Raw genomic sequence first — 26,323 nt, forward strand, 5'->3', positions numbered from 1 at the left:
CGTTATGCCCTCCTTCCCACCAGTCCCCAAATCTGTGTGTTCTGCCAAGTGTCAGGGAAGTCAAGCCACGCATCTCCCATTCCAATAGGCTAGCTGATCCAATTCACAGTAGGCAGGTGAATCCCGGGGTCATGACCTCCACACTGAGATGTGCTCAGTATCTGGTGGGTAAGAAACCCATGCTCACCAAGTTCCCTGCTGGATGTGCCATGGAGCTGCCAACCTGGGGCAGAGATGGCCACCATTATGTCCAGCCCTAAGCTTCTATGAAGGATACAGACCTTCCCTGCATACACTGGGCCCTAACCAGGGGCAGAGGGCACTAGTGTTCACTGGTTGAGGGAGAGGAAGGCAGGATCTTGGAGTACCAGGGAGCTGAGAAGTGGGTGCTCAAGAACCCATCCCAGAGAGATGAGTAGACTTCAAGAGTTAGTACTTGCACACATGAGCCAGGGCTCAAGCCCCTGGCACATGCACTGAAGTCCTACTGGACTTCACTTATAAAGCACACATTCAAAGATAAAAGTAAGAACTTCAAGACGGTTAGCTACCGAGCATTAGACCTCAGTTCAGTTCAGTTCAGTCACTCAGTCGTCTCTGACCCTTTGCGACACCATGGACTGCAGCACGCCAGGATTCCCTGTCCATCACCAACTCCTGGAGCTCACTCAGACTCATGTCTATCGAGTCAGTGATGCCATCCAACCATCTCATCCTCTGTCGTAGACCCCAACTGCTGGGCAATTCTGAGCATGGAGCTCTGTGTGACTGCACTCATCATACGCCCATGAAGTTGACCCTCTACACAAGAAAAAGAGTTCTGTGTGGGCGTGCATGCTAAGTCGCTTCAGTCGTGTCCCCCTCTCTGCGACCTTATGGACGGTAGCCCACAAAGCTCCTCTGTCCATGGGATTCTCCAGTCAGGAATATTGGAGTAGGTTGCCAGGCCCTCCTTGAAAAAGAGGTCTAAACCTTATTAAGTAAAATAAGAACAAGAAGCTGAAACAAAAAAAGAAAAACACACTTCAAATGCGTATTAAAGAAATTTAGGACACTCAGACGCATACATCAAGATTACCATTCACATCTCAGCTGAAAGATGAGCTAACGAGCAGATGTCTCTATTTCTTTCAGCCCAGACTGTAGAATTGACCAGGAGCTCTAGAATGTATAGATAAAATGGAATTCGATTTATAAGCATTAAGTCAGGCTTTATTCCAAAGTATAATGCCTTTAGCTAGTCAGAGAGTATTTGATAAAGATAGACTAATCCCAGGGCAAAACAGAGGAGGAGATATTACCAGTTTGCTTTGCCCTAATAGGTTATGCTTTTACGGCTTAGAAGTTCAACAGGAGCTTCACTTTCCAGAGGCTTATACAAAAAACTTCCTGTTGGCATTGGCTCCAAACAAGGCCTTTCGTATTTCTGGCATCTTTTGCTGGGATAAGAGATCCAGGCGACTTTCCAGAGTATTAGAAACCATTATTCTCTGATCACTACTGTAGACCTCCACACCTCCAGTTGTGTCTGTAGCCAGTTGCACCTCTTTGTCAACTTGAACTTCCACACATCTGTGGGAGACTGCGGTGTACTGGGGGATGGCTCTTTGCACTGCAGCCTCCACCAGGAAGTGGTCCTGTGGCCTGCAGCGTACAATCACCACAGGCTCCAGCAGTCGGAGCAGACCCTGGAGCACTAGTTTATCCAGCAGCCCCTGGTAAAATTCTGGGTCTGTCACAATCCGGCTGAGTCTCAGCTTTGCATCATTCAGCAACTCTGAGATGAGGTCGTTTCGGGCTCTCAGGACTTTCAGCCTTGCCTGATTCCTCAAGGTAGACATCTGGATTTTCTTCTGCTGTTCTATCTGCTTCTCTTTCTTCTCATAATACTCCATAATCTTCAGTCGCTGGGTTTGCACAAGGCGTCCTTTCTCAATGTTGAACTCTTCCTCAGCCTTGGCATCTATTTCTTCTGCCTTCTCATTGGCTTCCTGCTCAATGAAAGCCATCATGTGCTTAATCTGCTTTTGCACATCGACATCACTCAGGGCCATGGCTGCTCCTGGAAAGGGAGGTAGAGGAAGAACTGGTGGACCTCTGGTTCCTCTGACTTAGGGCAGAATTTCAGGTGTGTTTCTGGAGCTCCACTTTCTGAGCTGTGGAGTGTATGAAGGGAGGAAGGATAGAGTTAGGGTCCAAAGGGAAGGATCACAGAGACCATTTATTCATGACTCATGTCACAGATGAGGAAACTGAAGCCCAGAGAGGGAAAGCAACTTGTCCAAGGTCTTACCCTAGTAGAATCAGACTCAAACTTGGGTTCCTAGAGTTCCATTTTTACTACACTCATCACCTTTTTGTCATCAAATAATATGAGACAATCAAGACAAAAGATTTCCAGCCAGCAATGGCTCAATCATAGATAACAAGTGGAGAGAATGGAAAGGTCAAATTAATACAAAAATGGAAAGTGTAGGCACATTTCAGGTTGGAGAGGGCTGAGGGAGTCATAAGAAACTTGTGGTTAAACAGGATTCAATCCAGGAAGGTTGCCTAGAAAAGGAAAGGTCTTTAGTGCCTCAAATGATACGAAGAGACACAATACTCATGGACAGATAGTGGCACCCTGGAGAGAACTGGAGGTGGGAGAGGTTGACGCTAATCCTTTAACTGGAAGTGGTTTCCAAACCTAGATGTACGTATAAATCACCTGTGGGCCTTTCAGGAATACAGCTTTCCAGGCCCCACTCCAGAATACTGAATTAGAAGCTCTGCCAGTAGGGTCTGCGTGGGAATCCATATCTTTAAGTCTCTCTGGGCCCTCCTACACTGTTGGTGGGACTGTAAATTGGTGCAGTCACTATGGAGAACAGTATGAAGGTTCTTCCAAAAACTAGAGTTGCCAGATGATCCAGCAATCCCACTCCTGGGCACACATCCAGACAAAACTATAATGTGAAAAGATACCTGCACCTCTAAGTTCATTTCAGCATTATTCACAAAAGCCAAGACATGGAAACAATCTAAATGTCCAAGAACAGATGCATGGAAAAAAGATGTGGTATATATATATTCACACACACATATATACAATGGAATCTTAGTCATAAAAAAGAATGAAATAATGCCATCTGCAGCTATATGGATGGACTTAGAGATTATCATGCTAAGCAAAGTAAGTCAGAAAGAGAAAGACATATATATATAACTTATCTGTGGAATCTAAAATATGACACAAACGAACTTATCTACAAAAAAGAAACAAACTCACAGACATAGAGAACAGACTTGTGGCTGCTAAGGTGGATGGGATGCAGGGGAGGGCTGGACTGGGAGTGTGGGACTAGCAGATGCAAACTATTATATATAGCATGGTTAAACAGCAAGGTCCTATGGTATAGCATAGGTAACTATATTCAATATTCTGTAATAAACCATAATGGAAAAGAAACAAAAAAAGACTCTCTGGGATGCTTAATGAGCCCAGGCAAATGATATAGGAAATTTTAAAAATGACATATGAAAAAATAAGACTAGCAATAAAGAGGCAGAAAATATTAAAAAGAACCTAACAGAAAATTTGAAGCTAAAGAATATAATAGCTGAATTGAAAAATTCACTAGAGGTGTTCAACAACAGACTTGATTATGGAGAAGAAATAATCAGCAAACTCAAAGATAGGCCATTTGAAAGTATCCATTATTGGAGAAGCAAAATTTTTTTTAAGTGCAGAAAGTCTAGGGACATATGGAACACCATCAAATGGATTAATATATGCACTATGGAAGTCCCAGAAGGTGAGGAGAAAGAAAGAAAGGAGCAGAAAGCTTATTTGAAGAAATAATGACTCCAAACTCCCCAAATCTGAGGAAGGCAATGGACATCCAGATTCACAAGCAAAAGTGAAAAACCAACCAAATCATGTCTCTAAAACAAATCGCTGAAACATGGGGACAGCAGGAGAGGGACAAAAAATGCTGGAAGACAGAAAACAATGAACAAACCGGCAATAGCACATCTTTCTTTTACAAGTAATTATTTAAAATGTAAATGGATTAAACTCCATAATCAAAAGCTATAGAGTGGCTAAATGAAATTAAAAACAAAACAAGATCCAATCCTACGCTGTCTCCAAGAGACTCACTTTAAGAACACACATAGGCCGTGAAACACATATTCTTTTTACTTTCAAGTGAAAAGACAGAAAAAGACCGTCTATGCAAATGGTAACCAAAAGAGAGCAGGAATGGCTGTACTTAAGTTATATAAAATATACTTCATGTAAAAAACTGTCCTAAGAGTAAAAGAAAGACATTTTATAAAAATAAAGGTCAATTCAACAAGAAGATATAATAACTATAAATAGATACGTACCCAACATCAGACTACTATGAAGTAAACATTGACAGGACTGAAGAGTAATAGACAGGAACACAATAACAGTAAGAGTTCAACATCCCATTTTCAATAATAAATAAAATATCCAGAGAGAAGATCAATAAGGAAACAGAGGACTGTAACAATGATACAGATCAAACAGACCTAACAGACATAGCAAAATATTCCATGAACAGCGGCAAAATACACATTTTTCTCAAGTACAATTTTAACATTCTCCAGCATAGATTACATGTTAGGTCACAAACCAAGTCTTAACAAACTGAAAAAGACTGAAATCATACCAAGCATCTTTTCTGACCACAATGCAATGAAACTAGAAATCAGTAGCAGAAGGAAAAATGGAAATTTCACAAGCATGTGGAAATTAAAATGCTCTTGAACAACCAGTAGCTCAAAGAAGACATCAAAAGGGAAATTAAAAAATATCTTGAGACAAACAAAAATGAAATACAACATACCAAAACTTGGGATGTAGCAAAAGCAGTGTTGAGAAAGAAGTTTATAGTGTTAAAAGCCTACAAGTAAAAAGAAGAAAGGACTGCCCTAGTGGTCCAATGATTAAGAAACTGCCTGTCAATGCAGGAGACACAGATTTATCTCTGGTTCAGGAAGATTCCACATGCCTCATGATGACTTAAGCCAGTGCATGACAACTACTGAAGTCTGCACTCTCTAGAGCCTGTGCTCCACGACCAGAGAAGCCAACACAATGAGAAGCCCGCACACGGCAACCAGAGGAAGCCTGCTCACAGCAACAAAGACCCAGCACAGCCAAAAATACATATTTTTTTAAAAAAAGAAGAAAAATTTCAAATAAGCAGCCTAATTTTATACCTTTAAGGAACTAGGAAAACAAAAACTAAGCCCAAAATTAGCAGAAGGAAATAATAAAAATTAGGGCAAAAATAAATGAAATAGAAAAATGGAGGGGGGGGGAATCAATAAAACTAAGAGCTTTTGAAATGATAAAACTGACAACCTTTAATTAGACTAAGAAAAAAACAGAAGACTCAAATAAAATAAAAAATGAAAGAGGAGACATTACTAACAGTGCCACAGAAATAAAAAGGATTATAAGAGATTACTATGAACAGCCATATGCCAACAAATTGGAAAACCTAAAAGAAATGGATAAATTCCAAGATACATACAACCTACCGAGACTAAATATAAATAGAAAATCTGAACATAGCTATAACAAGTAAGGAGATTGAATCAGTAATCAAAACCTCCCAGTGAAAAAATCCCAGGACCAGGTAACTTCAAAGGAGAACCCTACCAAAAAAAAAAAAAAAAATTAAAAAATCAATGTCAACTCCTTGCAAACTCTTCCGAAAAATGGAAGAGGAGGGAGCACCTCCAAATTCACTTTAAGAGGTCAGCATTTTTTCTTGGGCTCCAAAATCACTGCAGACAGTGACTGCAACCATGAAATTTAAAGATGCTTGCTCCTTGGAAGAAAAGCTATGACAAACCTAGACAGTATATTAAAAAGCACTTTGCCAACAAAGGTCCATATAGTCAAAGCTATGGTTTTTCCAGTAGTCATGTATGGATGTGAGAGCTGGACCATAAAGAAAGCTGAGCACCAAAGGATTGATGCTTTTGAACTGTGGTATTGGAGAAGACTCTTGAGAGTCCCTTGGACCGCAAAGAGATCAAACCAGTCAATCCTAAAGGAAATCAACCATGAATATTCATTGGAAGGACTGATACTGAAGCTGAAGCTCCAATATTTTGGCCACCTGATGAGAAGAACTAACTCACTGAAAAATACCCTGAAGGTGGGAAAGATTGAAGGCAGGAGGAGAAGGGGATGACAGAGGATGAGATGGTTGGATGGCATCATTGACTCAAGGAACATGAGTTTGAGCAAGCTTGGGGAGATGGTGAAGGACAGAGAAGCCTGGTGTGCTGCGGTCCATGAGGTCACAAATTGTTGGACACGACTGAGCACCTGAACGACAATAATTACCCTGATAACAAAGCCAAAGACACTAAAGAAAACTGCAGCCCAATATCCTTGATGAACACAGATGTAAAAATCCTCAACAAAATATTAGCAAACTAAATTCAAGAGCATGTTAGAAGAATTATACACCATGACCAAGAGGGATTTATCCCTAGAATGCAAGGATGGTTCAACATATAAAAATCAATGATCATACAAATGATCATTCAACATGCAAAAATCAATCAGTGCAATATACCACATTAATAGAATGAAAGATAAAATCACATGATCATTTCAGATGAAGAAAAGGCATTTGAGAAAGTTAGACACCCTTTCATGATAAAAAAACAACCAACAAAGTAGGAATAGAATGAAATTACCTCAATATAATGCAGGTCATATATGAAAAGTGCACAGCTAACATCATCCACCTGGCTTCCCAGGTGGCGCTAGAGGTAAAGAACCTGCCTGTAATGCAGGAGACATAAGGACATGAGTTCAATCCCTGGTTCAGGAAAATCCCCTGGAGAAGGAAATGGCAACCCACTCCAATATTCTTGCCTGGAGAAACCCATGGACAGAGAAGCCTGGAGGGCTATGGTTCATGGAGTCGCAAAGAGTCGGACACGACTGAATCGACTTAGCACACAGCATCATTCATACTCAACAGTGAAAAAATGAAAGCTATTTTTCTAACATCAGGAATGAGGCAAGGATGCCCACTCTTGCCACTTTTATTCAACATAGAATTGGAAGTCCTAGTCACAGCAATTAGACAAGAGAAAGACATCAAAATTGGAAACATACAAGATCAACATACAAAAATCAATTGTTTCTGTAATATTAAAATGAATAATCTAAAAAGAAAATTAAGAAAACAATTCCAATTATAATATAATCAAAAAGAACAAAATACTGTGACTAAATTTAACCAAGGAAGCTAAATACTTGAACACTAAAAACTACAAATTACTGTTGGAAGAATTTAATGACACAAATAAATGGAAAGATAACCTATGTTCATTAGAAGACTTAATACTGTTCATACTACTCAAATCGATCTACAAATTCAATACAATCTCTATCAAATGCCCAATGGCATTTTTTTTAAGAAATAGAAAAAACAACCCTAAAATTAAAATGAAACCACAAGGAATCCTTCACAGCAAAAACAGTCTTGAAAGAGAACAAAGCTGGAGGCGTCACACTCCTAACTTCAAAACATATTACAAACCTATAGTAACTGAAACAGTATAGTACTGGTAGAGAGACCAATATAAACAGGATACAGATCCTAGAAATAAACCCACACAAACACAATAAAATGATCTTCAACAAGGGTGCCATGAATACGCAATGGGGAAAGGACAATCTCTTTAACAAATGGTACTGCTGCTGCTGAGTCATGTCAGTCATGTCTGACTCTGTGGGACCCCATAGATGGCAGCCCACCAGGCTCCTCCGTCCCTGGGATTCTCCAGGCAAGAACACTGGAGTGGGTTGCCATTTCCTTCTCCAATGCATGAAAGTGGAAAGTGAAAGGGAAGTCGCTCAGTCGTGTCCGACTCTTAGCGACCCCATGGACTATAGCCTACCAGGCTCCTCCGTCCATGGGAGTTTCCAGGCAAGAGTACTGGAGTGGGTCGCCAGTGCCTTCTCTGAACAAATGGTACTAGGAAAACTAAATATCCTCAGGCAAAAGAATTAAATTGGACCCTTATCTTACACAGAAATCAACTCAAAATGGATTAAAGAATCCCATATAATCCAACAATTTCACCTCTGGAGATTTACCCAAAAGAATTGAAAACAGGATCTCAAAAGAGATATTTGCATTCTCATGTTCACTGAAGATTTACTCACAATAACCAAGAGGTAGAAGCAACTTAAATGTCTATTTATGATTGAATGGATAAAGGAAATGTTGTATATACATTCAATGAAATATAATTTTGCCTTAATATGACAAGGAAATTCTGTCATATGCCATATCATAGATGAACCTTGAGGACATTATTATGCAATGTGAAACAAGTCAGTCACAGGAAAAATACTACATGATTACACTTAAATGAGGCATCTTAAGAATCAAATTCATAGAAGCAGAAAGTATAATGATGGTTTCCAGGGGCTAAATGGTGGGGAATTAGGAAGTTGCTGTTTAATGGGTATAGAGTTTCAATCATGCAAGATGAAAAAGTCCTAGAAATTGGCTATACAACAATGCGTATATAGCTAGTACTGTACACTTAAATTTTTTGTTAAGAGGGTAGACTGTATGTTACCTGTTTTTTTTAATTGGAAAAAAAAAAAAATGCTGTCCCCGAAAGATGTACCACTCACCAAAGCTTGTCGGAAAAACATACCCATGTTCATGACAAAGACCAAGACTTTGGGTTCAACTTTGCAAACTGTCATCGGAAGTTAAAAAGAAAATAATTTAGCCCATCCATTCTCCATTATTTTAGGATGTAATTTTTCTTAAACTGCGTTTTTGTAAGTAAACAGCAAAACATTCTCTGTTCCTAAATAAGACAAGTCCATTAAATTTTTTTTTAAGGCTCTCTGGGTAACCCTGCTGATCACCAGCTTTGAGAGTGTAATGAATGTACAGAGATTCACTGTACATTCTGTACAGTGTAAATGAAAGACAGAGAGTGGGAGATGCAGGAAGTTGCAGGTTAAGTGTATAGAGGAAAAAATGTACCAGACAAATCCTTACCAGCCCCCCTGCCAAGGGCCAGCCTTTGCTCTGGTGCCGGAGTCTGCAGGCAGAATGTGGAACTTGGAACACCTACTGGAACCTGGCACTGTTGCTTCCTTCTTTCTGCAGACGACCCTCTCAGTCTGACCTGGCAGCTCGAATTGAAAGAGCCAGGCTGTCACTGGGGAAGGCGAGCCAAGCCCGCCAAAAGGAGGTTAAGAGGAATTTCCTTGGCACACAGGCTTGGGCTGGGGGATGTGCTTGCACACCCAGAATCTCAATTAAGTTGGCACACGGTGGGCTTCAACTCTGGGGTGGGCCCACCTTAACCAAACCATCAGAGACAGATGTGTGTGTGAACCCAGGCAGCCAGTTTCTTAATTTACTAATGAAAGATACAGCCGTCAAGCTGGCAGGTCATGGCCCTCTTTCTCTGTATGTGAGTCACATGGGAAGCCAAATGCAAAAGTTGTCTAGTGAGAAACCAGGGCAAACAAAATGTGCCAGATGGTCTCTAAGAATGGCACGCTGGCCACAGGTGCTGGCATGCTCTGGTCCATAAGCGAGGACATCCTCTCCAAGTCCAGACAGGGCTCAACGGGGGCATCACTGGCTTCCACAGTGTAAGTAATCTTCTGGAGTAAGATTGCTGGAATTGAGATCCTAGTTCAGCACTTAACATTTGTATGACTTTGGGGAATCAGCTCATGCCTTGAAGGCTCAGTTTCCTCATCTGTACAGTGGAAATAATAATAGCATGCACATCATAGGATTATTGTGAGGCTTAAATGAAAGAAGTGAGTGTTTAGCATAATGCTAAGCACACAGTTAATCGTCATGCTTGGCAGTTCCCATCATCATCAGTGTCACTACTAGACTGCTACTGCTTTATACCTAGCTCTTCTCCTCTGCTTTAAGCCTCATCATCATCCCTCTGTATATGTACAGAGACTGCTTTGATTTCCATTCTCAAAAGTAAGTAGAAACACGTCCTAGTCTTGCTTCCTTGTATTCAACTTAGTAACCCTGCAAGAAGCTTGAGAACCTCCCAGCGCTTCACGGCATATTCACCCGTGATCTCAGGTGGCCAGCCATATCCTTGGTGATGGGAGGTGAAGTCCTGGAATTTCAGGGCTCTTGGGCTGTGGGGGTGAGGTGGAGTCATCTCACAGCCTGTAACAGTCCCTGAAACTGCAGTCCTGAGTTCTCATACCTCCTCTGGGACTCCCACTTCTAATCAGTCTCTCAGTGCTGGGACTTGAAAGCAGCTGCACGGTGGGGCAGGGCTAGAAGTCAGGGATTGAGCAAGTGTCTCCGCAGGAACGCAGCTGCCCGTATAATGCATCTGGCTGATGTAACTTGCAGTCTGTCTGGGATGGGGATTATGAACTCACATGAGCCTGTGGCTCAAACAAAACAATGAAAAGGAGCTAAGAAATATGAAACATACGTGTCTGCTCTTGCACGAGGGCACAGGACTCTCCCGTCCCACAAGGCAGACTTGCACTGTAAGTGGCATCTGTCCTGCCCGTACTTGGTAGGGGACAGCACCCAAAGCTCTCAAGATGGTCTTACTCCCATAAACTATTCAATACCAAGGTCTCTTCACTGCCCCCCAGACACAGCAGGCTCAGCCCTACCTAACTCACATAGCTTGTGATCACACAGTTCCCTCAGCTAAACAGCCTTCCTCTGCTTCTCTCCACTTAACTAAATCACATCTACATCTTCGGCCCAATGTGAGTCCCACTACCTCCTTGACCTCTGGACTCCTCCTCAAAATGACAGCATGGCCTATTTTCCAGATATAATTCACAGTCTTTTGATGCTCCAGTTACCTTGCTTCCTCCAGGAAATTCCTTGAGGACAAAAATCTCCTTCTCTAGCAGGGGTTGGATGCAGACTCGTTAAACATGAATTGATTGGATTAAAGGCTTGAGGCTGGGGTGGGGGGAGTACTTTTTTTTTTTATCGTGAATTGTAACACACATTCAGAAAAGTATACAGCTTAATGAATTATTATGAGGCAAACTTGCAGTAACCGCACCCAGGTCAAGCACAAGGACATTACCAGCACCCCCAGAAACCCCTCCTTATGACCTTGGGGAAGAAGACATTTCAAAGCTGATGATTTTATATTCATAGGCATAAGAGGTGTTCTTAGAGGAAGTGTGGGCTTGGAAATCTCTCTTCGCCAGTCCTCACCTACAGGAGCCTGTGTGCACCTTGGAGAATCCTCGTCACCACGAGAGGGAGGAGGGGAAGCAGGCATGCTTGGGGGGCCAAATGTGTCTGTCAGCCTGGAACCCTGTCCAGACCCTGATGCTACTGTTCCTCATTCCAGCTGGGATTTGTAAGTCTGAGAGGTCATGTGTCCAGGTCTGGGATCCCTGGTTTAAGGACAAACAGCACCAAACCGGGGCCTCCAGCCACTTAGAGATGACAGAGTAAGCAAGGAAAGGGTGCCCGGGGCAACTTGCAGGGCCCAGGAAGTGGGTGAGGAAATTCAGAAAAATAAGGACTCCTCTGGGGGGTTTAAAATACTTAATATGTGGAAAGGGGGGGGTCCCCTTTTCTGTCTTTGGACAAATATTTGCTGAACATCTACTACATGCCAGGCACCATGTAGGCACTAGAGATAGAGAACAAGCAAACACCAGCCCTGCCTCCCAAGCCCACGATGTCATAGGAGGGACCAACAGGTCAACAGGAAGTCACACTACAGGGTGGCCTGTTAGCAATCAGCAGCTCCAAGACAGCTAGGTGAGGACTTCGCTGGTGGTCCACCGCCTAAGACGCCAAGCTCCCAGTGCAGGGGGCCAGGGTTCGATCCCAGATCAGGGAACTAGGTCCCATACACTGCAGTTAAAGATCCCACATGCCACAACTAAGACCTGACATGGCCAAATAAATATATAGTAAAAAAAAGAAAAAGGCTAAGCAAATGAAGGGATCCAATGCCTAAATCCCTCCCTCCCAAGTTCACCATGGGCTCTTTTATAATGAATTGCTCTGCAACCATTAAGCTATGTAGCGGGTGGTTTGAAACACACCATTAGTGACAACAAATGCTTTCGATGCAGGTCACTTCCCTGGTAGCTCAACTGATAAAGAATCCACTTGCCACGTAAGAGACCCAGGTTCTATCCCTGGGTTGGGAAGATCCCCTGGAGAAGGAAATGGCAACCCATTCCAGTATTCTTGCCTGGAGAACTTCATGGACAGAGGAGCCTGGTGGGCTACAGTCCACGGGGTCTCAAGAGTCAGACACGACTTAGTGACTAAACCATCACCACCACTTGGAAAAGGTAGCAAGTTGGTATATTCATGAAGGAGGGTTTTCCAAATAGATAAGAATCAATCAAGTTGTTAGGGATACCTGACTCGAAGCAATGCCTTGGGGTTTCCAGAAGGACTCTGGCTCAGAAACGTGGAAGGGTACCTGGACCCAACATAGGAAGGAATAAGAGCAAGCAGAGGACACAGGCTGTATGACTGTGACTGCAGACTGCAGTAGAAGGAGTGGTCCTCTGGGCAAAGGGTCAACCTCGGAGGGAGAGGCACGGATGGGGATTGAAGGACAGACACTTGAGAAGCAGGAAGAGAAAGTGAGAGTCTTTTGACAGGGAGAACGCTGTGGGCAGAGGCACTGTGCTGGGAATGTGTAGGAGGTCTGAGCGCAGAGAACAGATTGGATCAGCAGCAGCAGACAGGCCTCCAGTGGCAGTGGGAGTGAGCGATGTCTAGAAAGTCGGAGCTCAGTTGGGGAAGATTTGAAATGTCAGACTGAGGGCTGGGACATGAGGCTAAGGAGACCCATTAAAGGTTTTGAGTAGGGATGTAACTTGGCCAAACCCGGGTTTAGAAAGATTAGCCTGGTGGTGGTGAAAGCTGGAGAGTCTGGCTTGAAGTAAATGCCAGGTCAAGACTGCATGGATGCTTGGACAAGAACATGAGAACAGAGGTGGAAGGAGATGTGGTACCAGAGCTGGCAGGTTTGAAGACTCAGGGTCTGGCCCTGGCAGCACCTGCCGAAGCTCCACCCACAGAGTTGAGCTGCTCAGCTCAGTGTGAAGATACAGGAAAGCAGGTGTGAGGCACACTGCTCCTTTCAGAGCCAGCTGGGGATAGAGAAAGCAACAGCCAGAGAGTTCATTTGGTGAGGAATTAAAAGACCCGTCCCCCCAGAGAGGAAATCAGAAGTGTTCACAAAGCTTTATCTCTGCTTCAGTTGCTGATAACTAAGAGGACACATACAGTTTTAATCTAAGAAATCCATCCCAGTGGCAAAGCAGGCTGTGATTGGGACTGGAGAAAGCTAATGCCCACAAGAGGCAGGCAGGTAATATAAAGTAGAGAATCAGGTAGGGTCAGAGACATTTCTTCCCCAAATAATGTACATTAAGAATTTACAACTTAGTTTCTCCTTTTCACACATCTGCAGGAAGGCTACTTGGAAGGAGTCCAGTTCTCCCAGAGAGCAATATGCTACAAAGTTGCATGGCTAAAGGTTTGCAGTGGTGGCTCCCCCACCTCCAGAACAAAACCCCTTCGTTTCTTTGCTGCCTAAAGGGCTCAGCCTTCTGAGTCTCCTGGAAATGGGGACTTGGGGGCACAAGTTCTCATATTTTAGGGAAGCTGGAAATCCCATTTGAAAAGTAAAATCCTTTTTTTTTTCTTTGTCTTATTGTGGTAAAATACACATAACAAATTTTTGTCATTTTAACCACTAAGTAATGTTCTGCTGCTGCTGCTAAGTCACTTCAGTCGTGTCCAACTCTGTGCAACCCCATAGACGGCAGCCCACCAGGCTTCCCCGTCCCTGGGATTCTCCAGGCAAGAACACTAGAGTGGGTTGCCATTTCCTTCTCCAATGCAGGAAAGTGAAAAGTGAAAGTGAAGTTGCTCAGTCGTATCCGACTCTTAGCGACCCCATGGACTGCAGCCTACCAGGCTCCTCCATCCATGGGATTTTCCAGGCAAGAGTACTGGAGTGGGGTGCCATTGCCTTCTCCGAAGTAATGTTCAGTGGCATTAAATACATTCACATTGTCGTGTGACAGACATCACCAATCATCTCCAGAATGCTGTACCCATCAAACACTAACTCCTCATTCGGTCTTCCCGCATTTCCTGGCAACCACCGCACTGCTTTCGGTTTCTATGCATTTGACCATCCTCAGTTCAGTCGCTTAGGGATGTCTGACTCTTAGCAACCCCGTGGACTGCAGCACGCCAGGCTTCCCAGTCCATCACCAACTCCTGGAGCATGCTCAAACTCACATCCATCGAGTCGGTGATGCCATCCAGCCATCTCATCCTCTGTCATCCCCTTCTCCTCCTGCCTTCAATATTTCCCAGCATCAGGATCTTTTCCAAGGAGTCAGTTCTTCACATCAGATGGCCAAAGTATTGGAGTTTCAGCTTCAGCATCAGTCGTTCCAATGAATATTCAGGACTGATTTCCTTTAAGAATGACTGGTTTGATCTCCTTGCAGTCCAAGGGACTCTCAAGAGTCTTCTCCAACATCACAGTTCAAAAGCATCAGTTCTCTGATGCTCATTTTTCTAGAGCTGACCACTCTTGAAACCTCTTGGGAGTGGAATCATTTGTCCTTTGTGACTGACTTATTTCACGTAGCAAAATGTACTCAAGGTTTATCCATGTTGTAGCACTTGTCAGAATTTCCTTCCTTTATAAGGCTGAATAACATTCCATTGTATGTACCTATCACATTTTGCTCAGTCGTCAGTGGCATTTGGGCTGCTTCTACCTTTTTGCTATTATGAATAACATTCCTCTGAGTGTGGGTGTACAAATATCTGTTCCAGTCGTTGCCTTCAATTATTATAGGTATTTACCTAGAAAGGGAATTGCTAGATCACATGGCAATGCTCTACTTTTTTGAGGAAACTGTGCCATTTTCCACAGTGGCTCCACCATTTTATATTCCCACCAGCAATGCAACAAGGGTTTCAATTTCCCCATGTCTTCACCAATATTTGTGATTTTCTGTGTTTTTGATAAAAGCCTTCCTAATGGGTGTGAGGTGGTACTCATTTTGGTTTTGATTTGCATTTTCCTAATGATTAGTGATGTTGAACATCTTTTCATGTGCTTATTGGGCATTTGTGTATTTTCTTTGGAGAAATGTTTATTCAGGCCCATTTTAAAAACCAGGTTGCTTTTGTCATTTAGTTGTAGTTCTCATCACTTTGTGGTCCTGAGCACTCCAGCTGCCAGCCAGGTAGCCAGCCAGCCAGCAAACAAAGCTCCCAGATAGGGTTTTTCAAAGTGTGGGCTGTAAAACCAAAAGGAATAGAAAATCCAAAATTCATTACATGTAGTGAGCTTAAGTGCTGTTTGTCAAATTTTTGTCATATATATGATGCATACATACATATGTATTCTGGTGCACAATGAAAATGTATTTGTTAACTGTGATTTAACATACAAAACAGAAGAATTGATACTTTTGAACTGTGGTGCTGGAGAAGACTCTTGAGAGTCCCTTGGACTGCAAGGAGATCCAACCAGTCCATCCCAAAAGAGACCAGTCCTGGGTGTTCATTGGAAGGACTGATGCTGAGGCTGAAACTCCAATACTTTGGCCACCTCATGAGAAGAGTTGACTCATTGGAAAAGACCCTGATGCTCGGAGGGATTGGGGGCAGGAGGAAAAGGGGACAACAGAGGATGAGATGGCTGGATGGCATCACCAACTAGATCCACATGAGTTTGGGTGAACTCCGGGAGTTGGTGATGGACAGGGAGGCCTGGCATGCCGCAATTCATGGGGTTGCAAAGAGTCGGACATGACTGAGCGACTGAACTGAATATACAAAACATCTGAACAACAGTGACCTCCAGACTTTCCTGATGGTCTAGTGGTTAAAACTCTGTGCTCCCAATGCAGGGGACTTGGGTTTGATTCCTGGTCAGGGAACTAGATCCCACATACTGCAACTAAGCCCCAGTGCAGCCCAATAAATAGTACTTCTAAAAACAAAGTGACAACGAAAAACTCTGACCTCAAGTTAATTGAATCCAACCTCCTTAGAAGGCAACCAGTGTTACTCAAGCAGACCCTGGAAATTCTCCCTCAATCGATCTATGGAAGTATTCATCCCCAAACACATCTCTTCTAGGTGGGGATGGGGGTGGGTGGAAGTGGTCTGAGATTCTGGCTACATGACATATGAGGAGCATGGTCACTCAGGCATATCCAAATTTTTGTGAGCCCATGTATTGTAGCCTGCCAGGCTCCTCTGTCCATTGAATTTTTCAGGCAAGAATGCTGGAGTGCGTTGCCATTTCTTCCTCCAGGGAATCTTTCTGACTCAGGGGTTGAACCTGCGTCTCCTGTGTCTTCCTGCATTAGCAGGCAGAGTCTTTATCTTTATGAGCCACCTGGGAAGCATGAGCAACTTACATGGCTAATATCTACTGAGCATGCCCCCAGGGGCTGGGCGGTCACAGGACATCATGGGATGGTAGCTGAGGGTAGGAATCAGGCTGCCCCTGAAGTAAGAGGCCTCTCTCTGCCCTGGATGCCCCCATGGGTCATAACTGGTGTCATGAGAAGTGCAATGGATGGAGCATCAGAGGTAAAGGGTTCAATCCTGATGTCACTCACAGGCTGGGTGATCTGGATAAGGGCTCACAATCTGTTCGAACTCCCTCTGGATAAAGACACAAAGCCTCATCTGTTTACAGAGAGGGTGTTACTGAGGAATTCTGTGAAAGCCAAATGCTGTGTTAAATGCTAGGTGAACCACAGGTGTCCTCATTCACAAAACACCACCCCAATCATCCTGCCCTTCCCAGAACCTCAAGCTGCCTTGAGGTAGGAGCAGGCCAGTAGTCATACCCCTCGAAAGCCCCCAGGCAAGTGGAGGGTGGGCTTGAGGTCATCCAGGAGCCCCAGGACACAAGCTTTTCTAAGGGAGCTGGCTGCCCAACTCTCCAGCTGGTGGGCCACGGTCAGGGATAGCCTAGAAAGAGCAGATGCTCTGCTTGTTCAATGTTTGCTACCTGTTCCCAGTTCAGGGGATGCATTCAGATGCCAAATGCTTCTCTGCTGCTGCTGCTGCTAAGTCGCTTCAGTCGTGTCCGACTCCGTGCGACCCCATAGACGGCAGCCCACCAGGCTCCCCGTCCCTGGGATTCTCCAGGCAAGAACACTGGAGTGGGTTGCCATTTCCTTCTCCAATTCATGAAAGTGAAAAGTGAAAGTGAAGTCGCTCAGTCGTGTCCAACTCTAGCGACCCCATGGACTGCAGCCCACCAGGCTCCTCCGTCCACGGGATTTTCCAGGCAAAAGTACTGGAGTGGGTTGCCATTGCCTTCTCCAAATGCTCCTCTAGTATTGACTTAATGTTCGCTGCTATAGGTCCTGACTGGCTTCACCTCTGCTAAGAGACACAGCTCAAGCCCAGAAGCAGGGAAGCTACTGGCTTGCAAGGAAGAGAGTGTATCCACTCAACTGTGTCCCTCACGGTGCACAGGGGCTTCCATATGACATAGTTGGGAAAAGCTCTTTCTGACCCCCTCTGTGCTCATCTTAACACTTTGCCCAGAGATCAAACCAGTCAATCCTACAGGGAATCAATCCTGAATATTCACTGGAAGGACTGATGCTGATGCTGAAGCTGAAGCTCCAAGCCAGCTGATGCAAAGAGCTGACTCACTGGAAAAGAGCCTAATGCTAGGAAAGATTGAGGGCAGGAGGAGAAGGAGGCAACAGAGGATGAGACGGTTGGATGGCATCAGTGACTCAATGAACATGAATTTAACCAAACTCTAGGAGATAGTGAAGGACAGGAAAGCCTGGTGTACTGCAGTCCATGTGGTTGCAAAGTATCAGACACAACTTAGTAACTGAACAACAACAGAGTCCAGTACATAGCATTTAAGCATTATCTGTTGGACTCATAGATAAACGGATGGATAGTGAGGAAAGAGTCTTCTGTATAGACTGTCACAATCCTAGGGATCTGCAACTCTTTTTCAGATGGAGGAGAGAGGAATGTGAAGAGGTGCTGCAGTGGTTGCCCCAGGGAGACACCTCCTCCTGTTCCACCCACAAACTTGGAACATAGAGCTCAATAAGAATTTAACTCCCTGTGGCGTTTCACTCTGTGCCTGCACATGAGTGGAAACAGTGACAGATTTTATTTTCCTGGGCTCCAAACTCACTGCAGACACATGACTGCAGCCATGAAATTAAAAGACGCTTGCTCCTTGGAAGGAAAGTGATGACAAACCTAGATAGTGTACTAAAAAGCAGAGATATCACTCGGCTGACAAAGGCCCATATAGTCAAAGCTATACTATTTCCAGTAGTCATGTGAGAGTTAGACCATAAAGAAGGCTGATTGCCGAAGAATTGACAGTTTCAAACTGTGGTGCTGGAGAAGACTCTTGAGAGTCCTCTGGACAACAAGGAGATCAAACCAGTCAATCCTAAAGGAAACCAACCCTGAATATTCATTGGAAGGACTGATGCTGAAGCTGAAGCTCCAATACTTTGGCCATCTGACGCAAAGAGCTGACTTGTTGGAAAAAGACCCTGATGCTGGGAAAGACTGAGGACAGGAGGAGAAGGGAGCAACAGAGGACGAAATCGTAGGATGGTATCACCGACTCAACGGACAAGAGTTTGGGCACACTCTGGGAGACAGTGAAGGACAGGGAAGCCTGGCATGCTGCAGTTCATGTGTTTGCAGAGTCGGACACCACTTAACAACTGAACGATGAGCAACTTAGCATAAGCAACGGACTCAAGAGAATACTCCCTCCTCTCTGGTACTCAGTCTTGAAAAGTCTCCTCAACTCAGCAAGACCACTAAGGTCACCTTTGGTTCATTTGTGCACTGCGATTCAGAAAGTACTTCCAGCAGAAAGGGTAATAGAGTTTGCCTCGTTTGTTCCTGTCTTTCAGAAATCACAGTCCTGAACTACATTCAATATCTGAAAACAGGGATTTAGGTATGGTAGAAGTTGGAATCTCTGCTCGCACTGCATGAGGCACATTGAATACAGCGATCCAGTCCTCCAAAGTCGTCTCAGGAGGCTGGAGTTGTGAGGAACAGAAGCTGGAAGTGGTTAACAGAACAGAAAAGGAAATTCTAAGGATTATGCGTGGCTCACAGGATAGTGGCAGGCTAGAGAAGCTGCTCAGGACTGTCTTTACAGGAACCACGCCCAACATATGCCTCAGGACCTGCTCTGATGAGAAAACCACTTCTGGTATTGTTGCTGCCAACAAATTCTAGACAGTCAGTGTATACAGTGGTCACTTCTGCACCAGGAACTCAATTACACCACAACCAGCACCACCACCCACCCTATGTGCCACTTCCTGTATTCAGCACTGAGTTGTGGGCCAAGCACCAAAGCTGCAAGAGTGCGCTCTGTATTTAACTGTAGTCACTCCAGCTCTTGAGTCTGACAAGGAAAGCAGGAGTCTGTAACAGCTTCCACAAGAGTGATCTTTCTCTTCCCACCAAAACTTACAAAGTGGAAGATTCCCCAAATTCAAAATGCGCATATAACACTCAGTGACCACAGGATCCACTATGGAAAAAAAATCATCAACAATCTTGGATGGTTTTCTGGCACTGTTAGAACTGAAGCCTGGAATAAAATCATTAATTTCATTTCTGGAAGATGGATCTATGATCTGGCCTCCTTTGAACCTTACAGGAGGTGGCCACTCCCAGATCATAGAAGTATTCTGTACCAGCAGCCTCTAAGAAGTGTCCTTTTCTATGATTTAGCAATAGTGGCAATGCCATCTGTTATAATGACTGGTCTCCTGACCTAGGATGCAGCAAAAGATGGTTAGAAATGAAGATGGGAAAACATTATTAAGGGTGCTTGAGCTAAAATTCTCAGAGGCTGGGATTTACTTCTGAGTTTCTAGTATGTAACAAGCTAGAAAAAAGGAGATCTAGATGTGTTCTAGAAACATAACTAGAAATGAAATCAAGTGAGCCCGACGTATTGGATTTTTTAAATCATCCTGATCATCAGAAACCACTGACCTTTAAGAAATTGCTGCAGTGTTTAAGCCATTAACATCTCAGCTAAAAAATAGTGTAATACATTACATCTGACCCCTAAGAGAAAAGGATGCAGATGGGAGGTTTTAGTGGTAGGAAGAAAAAGAGGAATAGGTATGGCACACAGTGTGATGCTACAAAGGTGGGCCAGGTGGAGTCTGGGAAGCAGGAGAGCCCTGGGGAGTGAAGAGGCTGCAGTCTGAAGACACTGGGCAAGTATGGAGGAAAGAAGCATAATTGAAGAGCAGAGGAGGGCCTTTCTTGGTGGTCCAGTGGCTAAGACTCTGGGCCTCCAACGCAGGGGGCCCAGGTTCAATCCCTGGTCAGGGAACTAGATCCCACATACTACCAACTAAAGATCCTGAGGGCTGCAACAAAGATCAAAGATCCAGTGTATGGCAACTAAGACCAAGTGCAGCCAAATAAATAAAAGAGCAGCAGGGACCAGGTAGAAGAATGATTACCATTTTACCTCCTTGCCAATAACTCTAAGAAGGAAGTTGGAAGGGGAAAAGGAGTAACTACTATCAGCCAAGAATCAGGGACTCACACCAAGCTTGGATTCATGTAGTGACAAATCAACTGACTGAAATTTAAAACAAATCACAGATTTGACTTGGATCCTTCTCACCTCCCTCTTCCCTTGAAATTTGCTTTTTCTTTATTTCTAGTATAGCTTGGGGAGACCTTGAATCTTTGACTGTTGGCAACAATCCAGGAGTAATAGGTATTGTTGGTTGCCTCCCCAGCATATATTACCCCCCATGCCTACTGTCCACTGTGCAGGAAACATAGAGTTTGAGGGGGAATAAAACTCTGGCCTTGGGGTGGGCCCTGACCGGCCTAATAAGGATAGTTCCAAGCCCCTGTCCCAGCAATGGTTTCCGGGACAGCCAGTAGCCCAGGCCTAAGGCAATGAGCATCTGACATTCTGCTGGCCACCGTGATGAACTCAGCTAATCTGAAGAGAGGAAGTCCAAGAACTTTGTGTATTAAGCGAATCAAGAGAAGCTCTCTCTCCTGCTGGGCAGTGTGGTATACGGGTGGTAAGGCCTGGACCCGGTGTAACCATTTTGTTTTCAAGAGAGAAAGCAACCTAAGTAGGACGCTGACCCAGAGAGAAGAGAAAAACTGAAAGACGTGCAGGAAATAAAATTGATTCAGGGTTTTGATCAAGCCATACTTGAAGCCTGAGCTACTTCTGGTTGTTTCAATCAAAGAAGTCCATACATTCCCTTTGCTGTTGAAACCATTTGGGCTGACTTTCCTATTCCTTGGAACCCAAAGCATCATGACACCAAATGATCTACTGGAATCCAGTTGTTCATTTCTGGAGTAAATGTGAGGGGACACAAACAAAATGACAGAAAGCGAATACATTTTAGAAACTTAGTGACCTTCTGGAGTTCTACTCTCAGCTTGATTTAGGCAGTTGGTCACATGTTTAATCACCAAGAGGAGATTGGTAAATTTCGAAAAGTTAGGAAGAAACCTAAAGAAGTAAAGAGGATAAAACAGAGAAGATTTAAAAGGGAGAGAAGGGATATGTCAATGGAATCATAACATAGACACCTCAGAGTACCCCAGCCCTTCTCTGTGTTACCAAGCCCTGTGAACTTGGTCATCTAAACTTCCTGCTTCTTCTTCACTTTCACAGCCATGCCTGATCCAGACCTTCTTGACCTCTCTCCTCCTCACTTTCTCTGCCTTCACTCTGGTCCCTTCTAAATCCATGTTCTACACCACTCCCAGAGTGGTCATCTCAAAAGATAGCTCTAAACTTGTCATTTCCAACTGAACACTTTTAATGCCTCCTTCCTGTGGAACATGGGAAATAGTATGAGCTCAGACCAATTATTTTGAAAGCTAGCTCTGCCACTTAGCAGCTACATGACTTTGAGTAAATGTCTTAATTTCTCTGCACATCATCTATCTTGACTGCAGTGATAATACTATCATAGACAAGATTCCTTTACCAGTGACAGAAAACCAATCTACACCATCTAGGCAAAAAGGAAGGGAGGACTTATTAAGTGACCAACTGAAGCCCACTAGTATACAACAGAGTTTCAGGGATACCCAGAATCAGGAACTCATAAATATCCTGTGTCATCCCTGCCACTTTTAAGGGGGATGGGTGGAGAGCACCTCTCTCCATTTTTGTTTCTCTGTGCATTGTTGCTTCATTTCCTTGAGTTGACTATTTTGTAAATGTCTGAAACATGAAGCAGGAATGACTCACTGCCTTTAGGCTCTTATCTTCCAGTTAGTTAGTACCAGTTTTGAATCCCAAATTCAAACTTCTCAAGAAGGATTCTGGTCATCCCATCTGGTGTCAGGTGCCCAGGGCTAATCAATGGAGGTCAAGGACAGGATGTGTATGAAGAGGGCATCTACCATTTAACCATATGATCAGAACCTCCCTGGTGGTCCAGGGGTTAAGGCTCCATGTTCCCAATGCAGGGAGCCTGGGTTTGATTGCATGCCACAACTAAAAGATCCTGTATGCTGCAACTAAGACCTGGAGCAGCCAAATAAATCAACAGGTAAATGTTTTTAAAAAGAAAAAGAAAATAAACCACACTATCACAGAAAGAACATGTAACACAAGCAAAGGGTGTTGTTTTGGATAGAGAAGCCAGTAGGTATTCTCTATGAATTTTATCTTGCGTGGTTATTTTGGGGGTGTAATAGGATGACCTATGAAATGAGCAGCAAATACCTAGGACAGTGCCTGGGCACAGTACACAGTGACAGCACACAGCAAATCCTCCTTTCCTCCCTTCATCACATCCTTACTGCCAGAGCCACTGTTTACCTAGCTAGTGCCTTTGTCTGGATAGCAAGGAGATCAAACCAGTCGATCCTAAATGAAATCAACCCTGAATATTCATTGGAAGGACTGATGCTGAAGCTGAAGCTCCAATACTTTGGCCACCTGATGCAAAGAAAGAACTCATTGGATAAAGACCCTGAGCTGACTCACTGAAGGCAGGAGGAGAAGGGGATGACAGAGGATGAGATGGTTGGATGGCATCACTAACTCAATGGACATGAGTTTAGGCAAACTCTGGGAGACAGTGAAGGACAGGGAAGCCTGGCGTGCTGCAGTCCACAGGGTCTTAGTGACTTAGTGAATAAACTTACAATAACAAATTAAAAAGATGTCCCTCTGTGGGTGGATGCCACCCCACAGGCACAGGTCTGATAAGCAAAAGTGGCCTCTGTGATAAAAAAGTGCCCCTTCTTCCCATGTACACAGCCTTAGGCTAGGGTCATGGCTTTGCAGGTATCACGTGGGCCTTTCTGGGTATCCTATTTCTCCCTTTGCCTTTGTGCAGTGCACAGACTGCCCAGCCCAGGTTGGCCCCGCATGCCCTTAACGTGGCATCCAGAGGCCCATGGCCTGGTAGCACCACACAGTTCTCAATTAAACACAAATCAGTTCTTTCACACCACTAATCCTGCATTCTGTCCACCCTACATGGCTCAGCATTCCCAAGAAGTTGCGTGCTGTTCCTTCTTTCTGTCTTTCCCAGGCATTCTTATCTAACTCCTATTAAACCCCAGGCCAATGACACCCTTCTGCACACCCAGAGCTAGGTACAAACAGCCTTCCTGCACTTCCCAAAGACTGTTCTTCATCCCCTACTACAGCACTGAACACATTATATAGTACTTATCTGTTGAGATCTGTTTCGTCCTTCTAGCTAACCTATCAGCGGGCTGACCTGGGCATCTGGGATAATACTCCCCTCTGCCTCCATATACAACTGGTGGAATCAACCCAGAGCTCGAAGTACTCCTGGCAGTCTGTTTTGGCTTTTCTACGGGCCAAAGGGATGAGGTCACCATCATCAATGAAGTCACCATTGCATGATTCATCTGACATCAGTTCCCCATTTGGAATGTCCTGATATTCCCAGAACTTCTCCCAAAGGATCCAGAACCTAGAGACCCTTCCATCTGTCAAGGTTTTGGAGCTAATCATCCAGCTCTCTGGATCCCCAGTAAATATCTGCCTTTCTGAAAAGCAGTAAAAGAACTGAGAGGCTGGAGTCTTGAATGGAGGAAGCCTTCATCCTCCCAGTCCTGGAACAGACCTCATTATCCCTCATAAAAGCCTCCCCCATGTCTCTAGCAACTGGCCCAAAGCCTTTACCAGGATCTTTCAGAGTACATTGTGAAGAGCTCTAGAGTTGTCAAAGGTGAGCCTTGATCACACCCTATGGACAAGCTCACATTTATAGATGAGAAACCTGAGGCCCTGAGGAGTGGCATGGTCAAGGTCACACTGCTAACTATGGTCAGTCAGTTCAGTTGCTCAGTCATGTCTGACTCATTGCAACCCCATGGACTGCAGCATGCCAGGCTTCCCTGTTCATCACCGACTCCTGGAAGCTTACTCAAACTCATGTCCATTGAGTCCAATCCTCTCATCCTCTGCTGTCCCCTTCTCCTCCTGCCTTCAATCTTGCCCAGCATCAAGGTCTTTTCCAGTGAGTCAGTTCTTCACATCAGGTGGCCAAAGTATTAGCGTTTCAGCTTCAGCATCAGTCATTCCAATGAATATTCAGAATTGATTTCCTTTAGGATTGACTACTGTCAAAGTTGAAACCAAATGTCTTCTCTCGGCTGAGAGTATGCAGTAGCTCCTTAACCTGTCTCAATAGACTCCTTTCAGAATTCTAGTCCCAGCAAATGCTGCCTGAAGAAGTGGTCCTGCAGGCAAAGGAGTTAAGTCCTCCTTTCTTCCCCTCTAGAAGGAAGTGGCAGAGATTGGCCTTGAACTGAGATCTGACTTCAAGACACTGAACTGCCTTCCTTAACCGGGCATTCAGTACATATAAAGTGTCTTTCAGATTGACTGCATAATCTAAAGCAGCTGACAGTGTAAATACTCACACTCAAACACGATGGAGGGGTCTGGTGAGACATCCAGTGGGACTCCACAAGGAACTTCTGACAAGCCAGGATGTCTTTCAGGACAATGGAAATCAGATTTGGGATTTGAGGGTTGAGGCCTCGGAAGCATGGCATGAGTACATAACCAACTGAGCATTTCCCACGGTGTGTTCCCAGAACCTGAATGCTGAAAAGAGGTGGAGACCTTTGGGATAACCACTTCACCTGTCTGCGTCTCAATTTGTTTACCTATAATCTGAGAGAGATCTCAGGGAGACCGTATGGTTGACCTCTGCGGTGCCTCTCAACACAGCGTTTTCTGATCCTGTGAACTGGTGACAGGAAGCGATTTATCTGGCGTCAGCAAGGGGAGGGAGGGTGTGGTGTCAACGTGGAGTGTATCATCCCCGCCTCCCCTGTCCTCCAAGGCCTAAACTTAGAAGCAGCACTTTTGGCCAGTGAACAGATGGGTGTTTCCAGGCTTCGTCCAGGCGGGAGGGCAGGGGTTGTCGCCTGGCTCACTGGCCATGTCTTTGAGCTCTGGGGTGTAACACTCCTCAGGGATCCCAACCTAACACCTTCGAGGGATACTGGGACTGTAAAGGGGCCTCAGAGAATGTCGCCTCTAGGGGGAGCACAGGTACACCCGCAGCATCCAGAGTCGCCCAATCTACCTTTTCTGGCATGGAGGGCGGGGGGTGGAGAGTGCGTCAGTGGTTCAAGATGCTGTAACTCCCTTAGTCACCAGTTTCATAGCAAATGATGTGGACAGCATGGGTTGGGTTGGTGGAGGGGAAGGAAGGGAAACCAAGCCTCAATTCAGGAGTTCCTACTTTCCAGCTCAGGGACTACCGCCACCCCTCCCCTGTCACTCCCGTGCGCCCGAAAAAAAAAAAAATTTTTTTTTTCAAACTCTCTTGGCCTTTCTTCCTTCCCGATTTCTAGTTCTATTGTGCATTTAGAGGCTAATAGAATGGATCCTGCCTTCCGGGTGTAGTTTAAATATATACGAATAATTTTGCACGACTATTGCGTCATCATAAAAGTCGTCGTGGTCCCCCAAGAGGGCTCCACGTCTTCTCCCAGCTTCGGGGCCTTGGGACGCTTCTGGGCGCTGCGGGCACTTTCGCGAGGAGCCCTCGGCTCCGCCCGAGCGCTGGTTTCTCGGCCCCCCTCCCCCAGTCTCACCTTCCTCCCCGCTACGCTGCTCTTCGGCTCCTCCTCCACGCCCCCTCCCCGCAGCCCCCGCGCGGAGCCAAGCTAGGGTGAGCCGGCAGGGCAGAGCGGCGGCT

At 44.7% G+C, this 26,323-nt stretch overlaps 1 protein-coding gene across 5 annotated transcripts; it reads right to left on the bottom strand.

Moving 5' to 3' along the window:
• Positions 1-1,190: 1,190 nt before the first annotated feature.
• ATP6V1E2 (ATPase H+ transporting V1 subunit E2) lies at positions 1,191-26,308 on the bottom strand. 5 transcript variants are annotated; one of them, XM_010809968.4, is made up of 3 exons: positions 26,220-26,306; positions 25,032-25,218; positions 1,191-2,156 (listed from the first exon to the last, which is right to left on the bottom strand). In XM_010809968.4, exon 3 carries the CDS (start codon positions 2,052-2,054, stop codon positions 1,374-1,376), a length of 681 nt encoding a protein of 226 aa, XP_010808270.1. In that variant the 5' UTR covers positions 2,055-2,156; positions 25,032-25,218; positions 26,220-26,306; the 3' UTR covers positions 1,191-1,373.
• Positions 26,309-26,323: the final 15 nt, after the last annotated feature.

Source organism: Bos taurus, chromosome 11 (assembly GCF_002263795.3).
Source record: "Bos taurus isolate L1 Dominette 01449 registration number 42190680 breed Hereford chromosome 11, ARS-UCD2.0, whole genome shotgun sequence".
Classification (NCBI taxonomy): Eukaryota; Metazoa; Chordata; class Mammalia; order Artiodactyla; family Bovidae; genus Bos; species Bos taurus.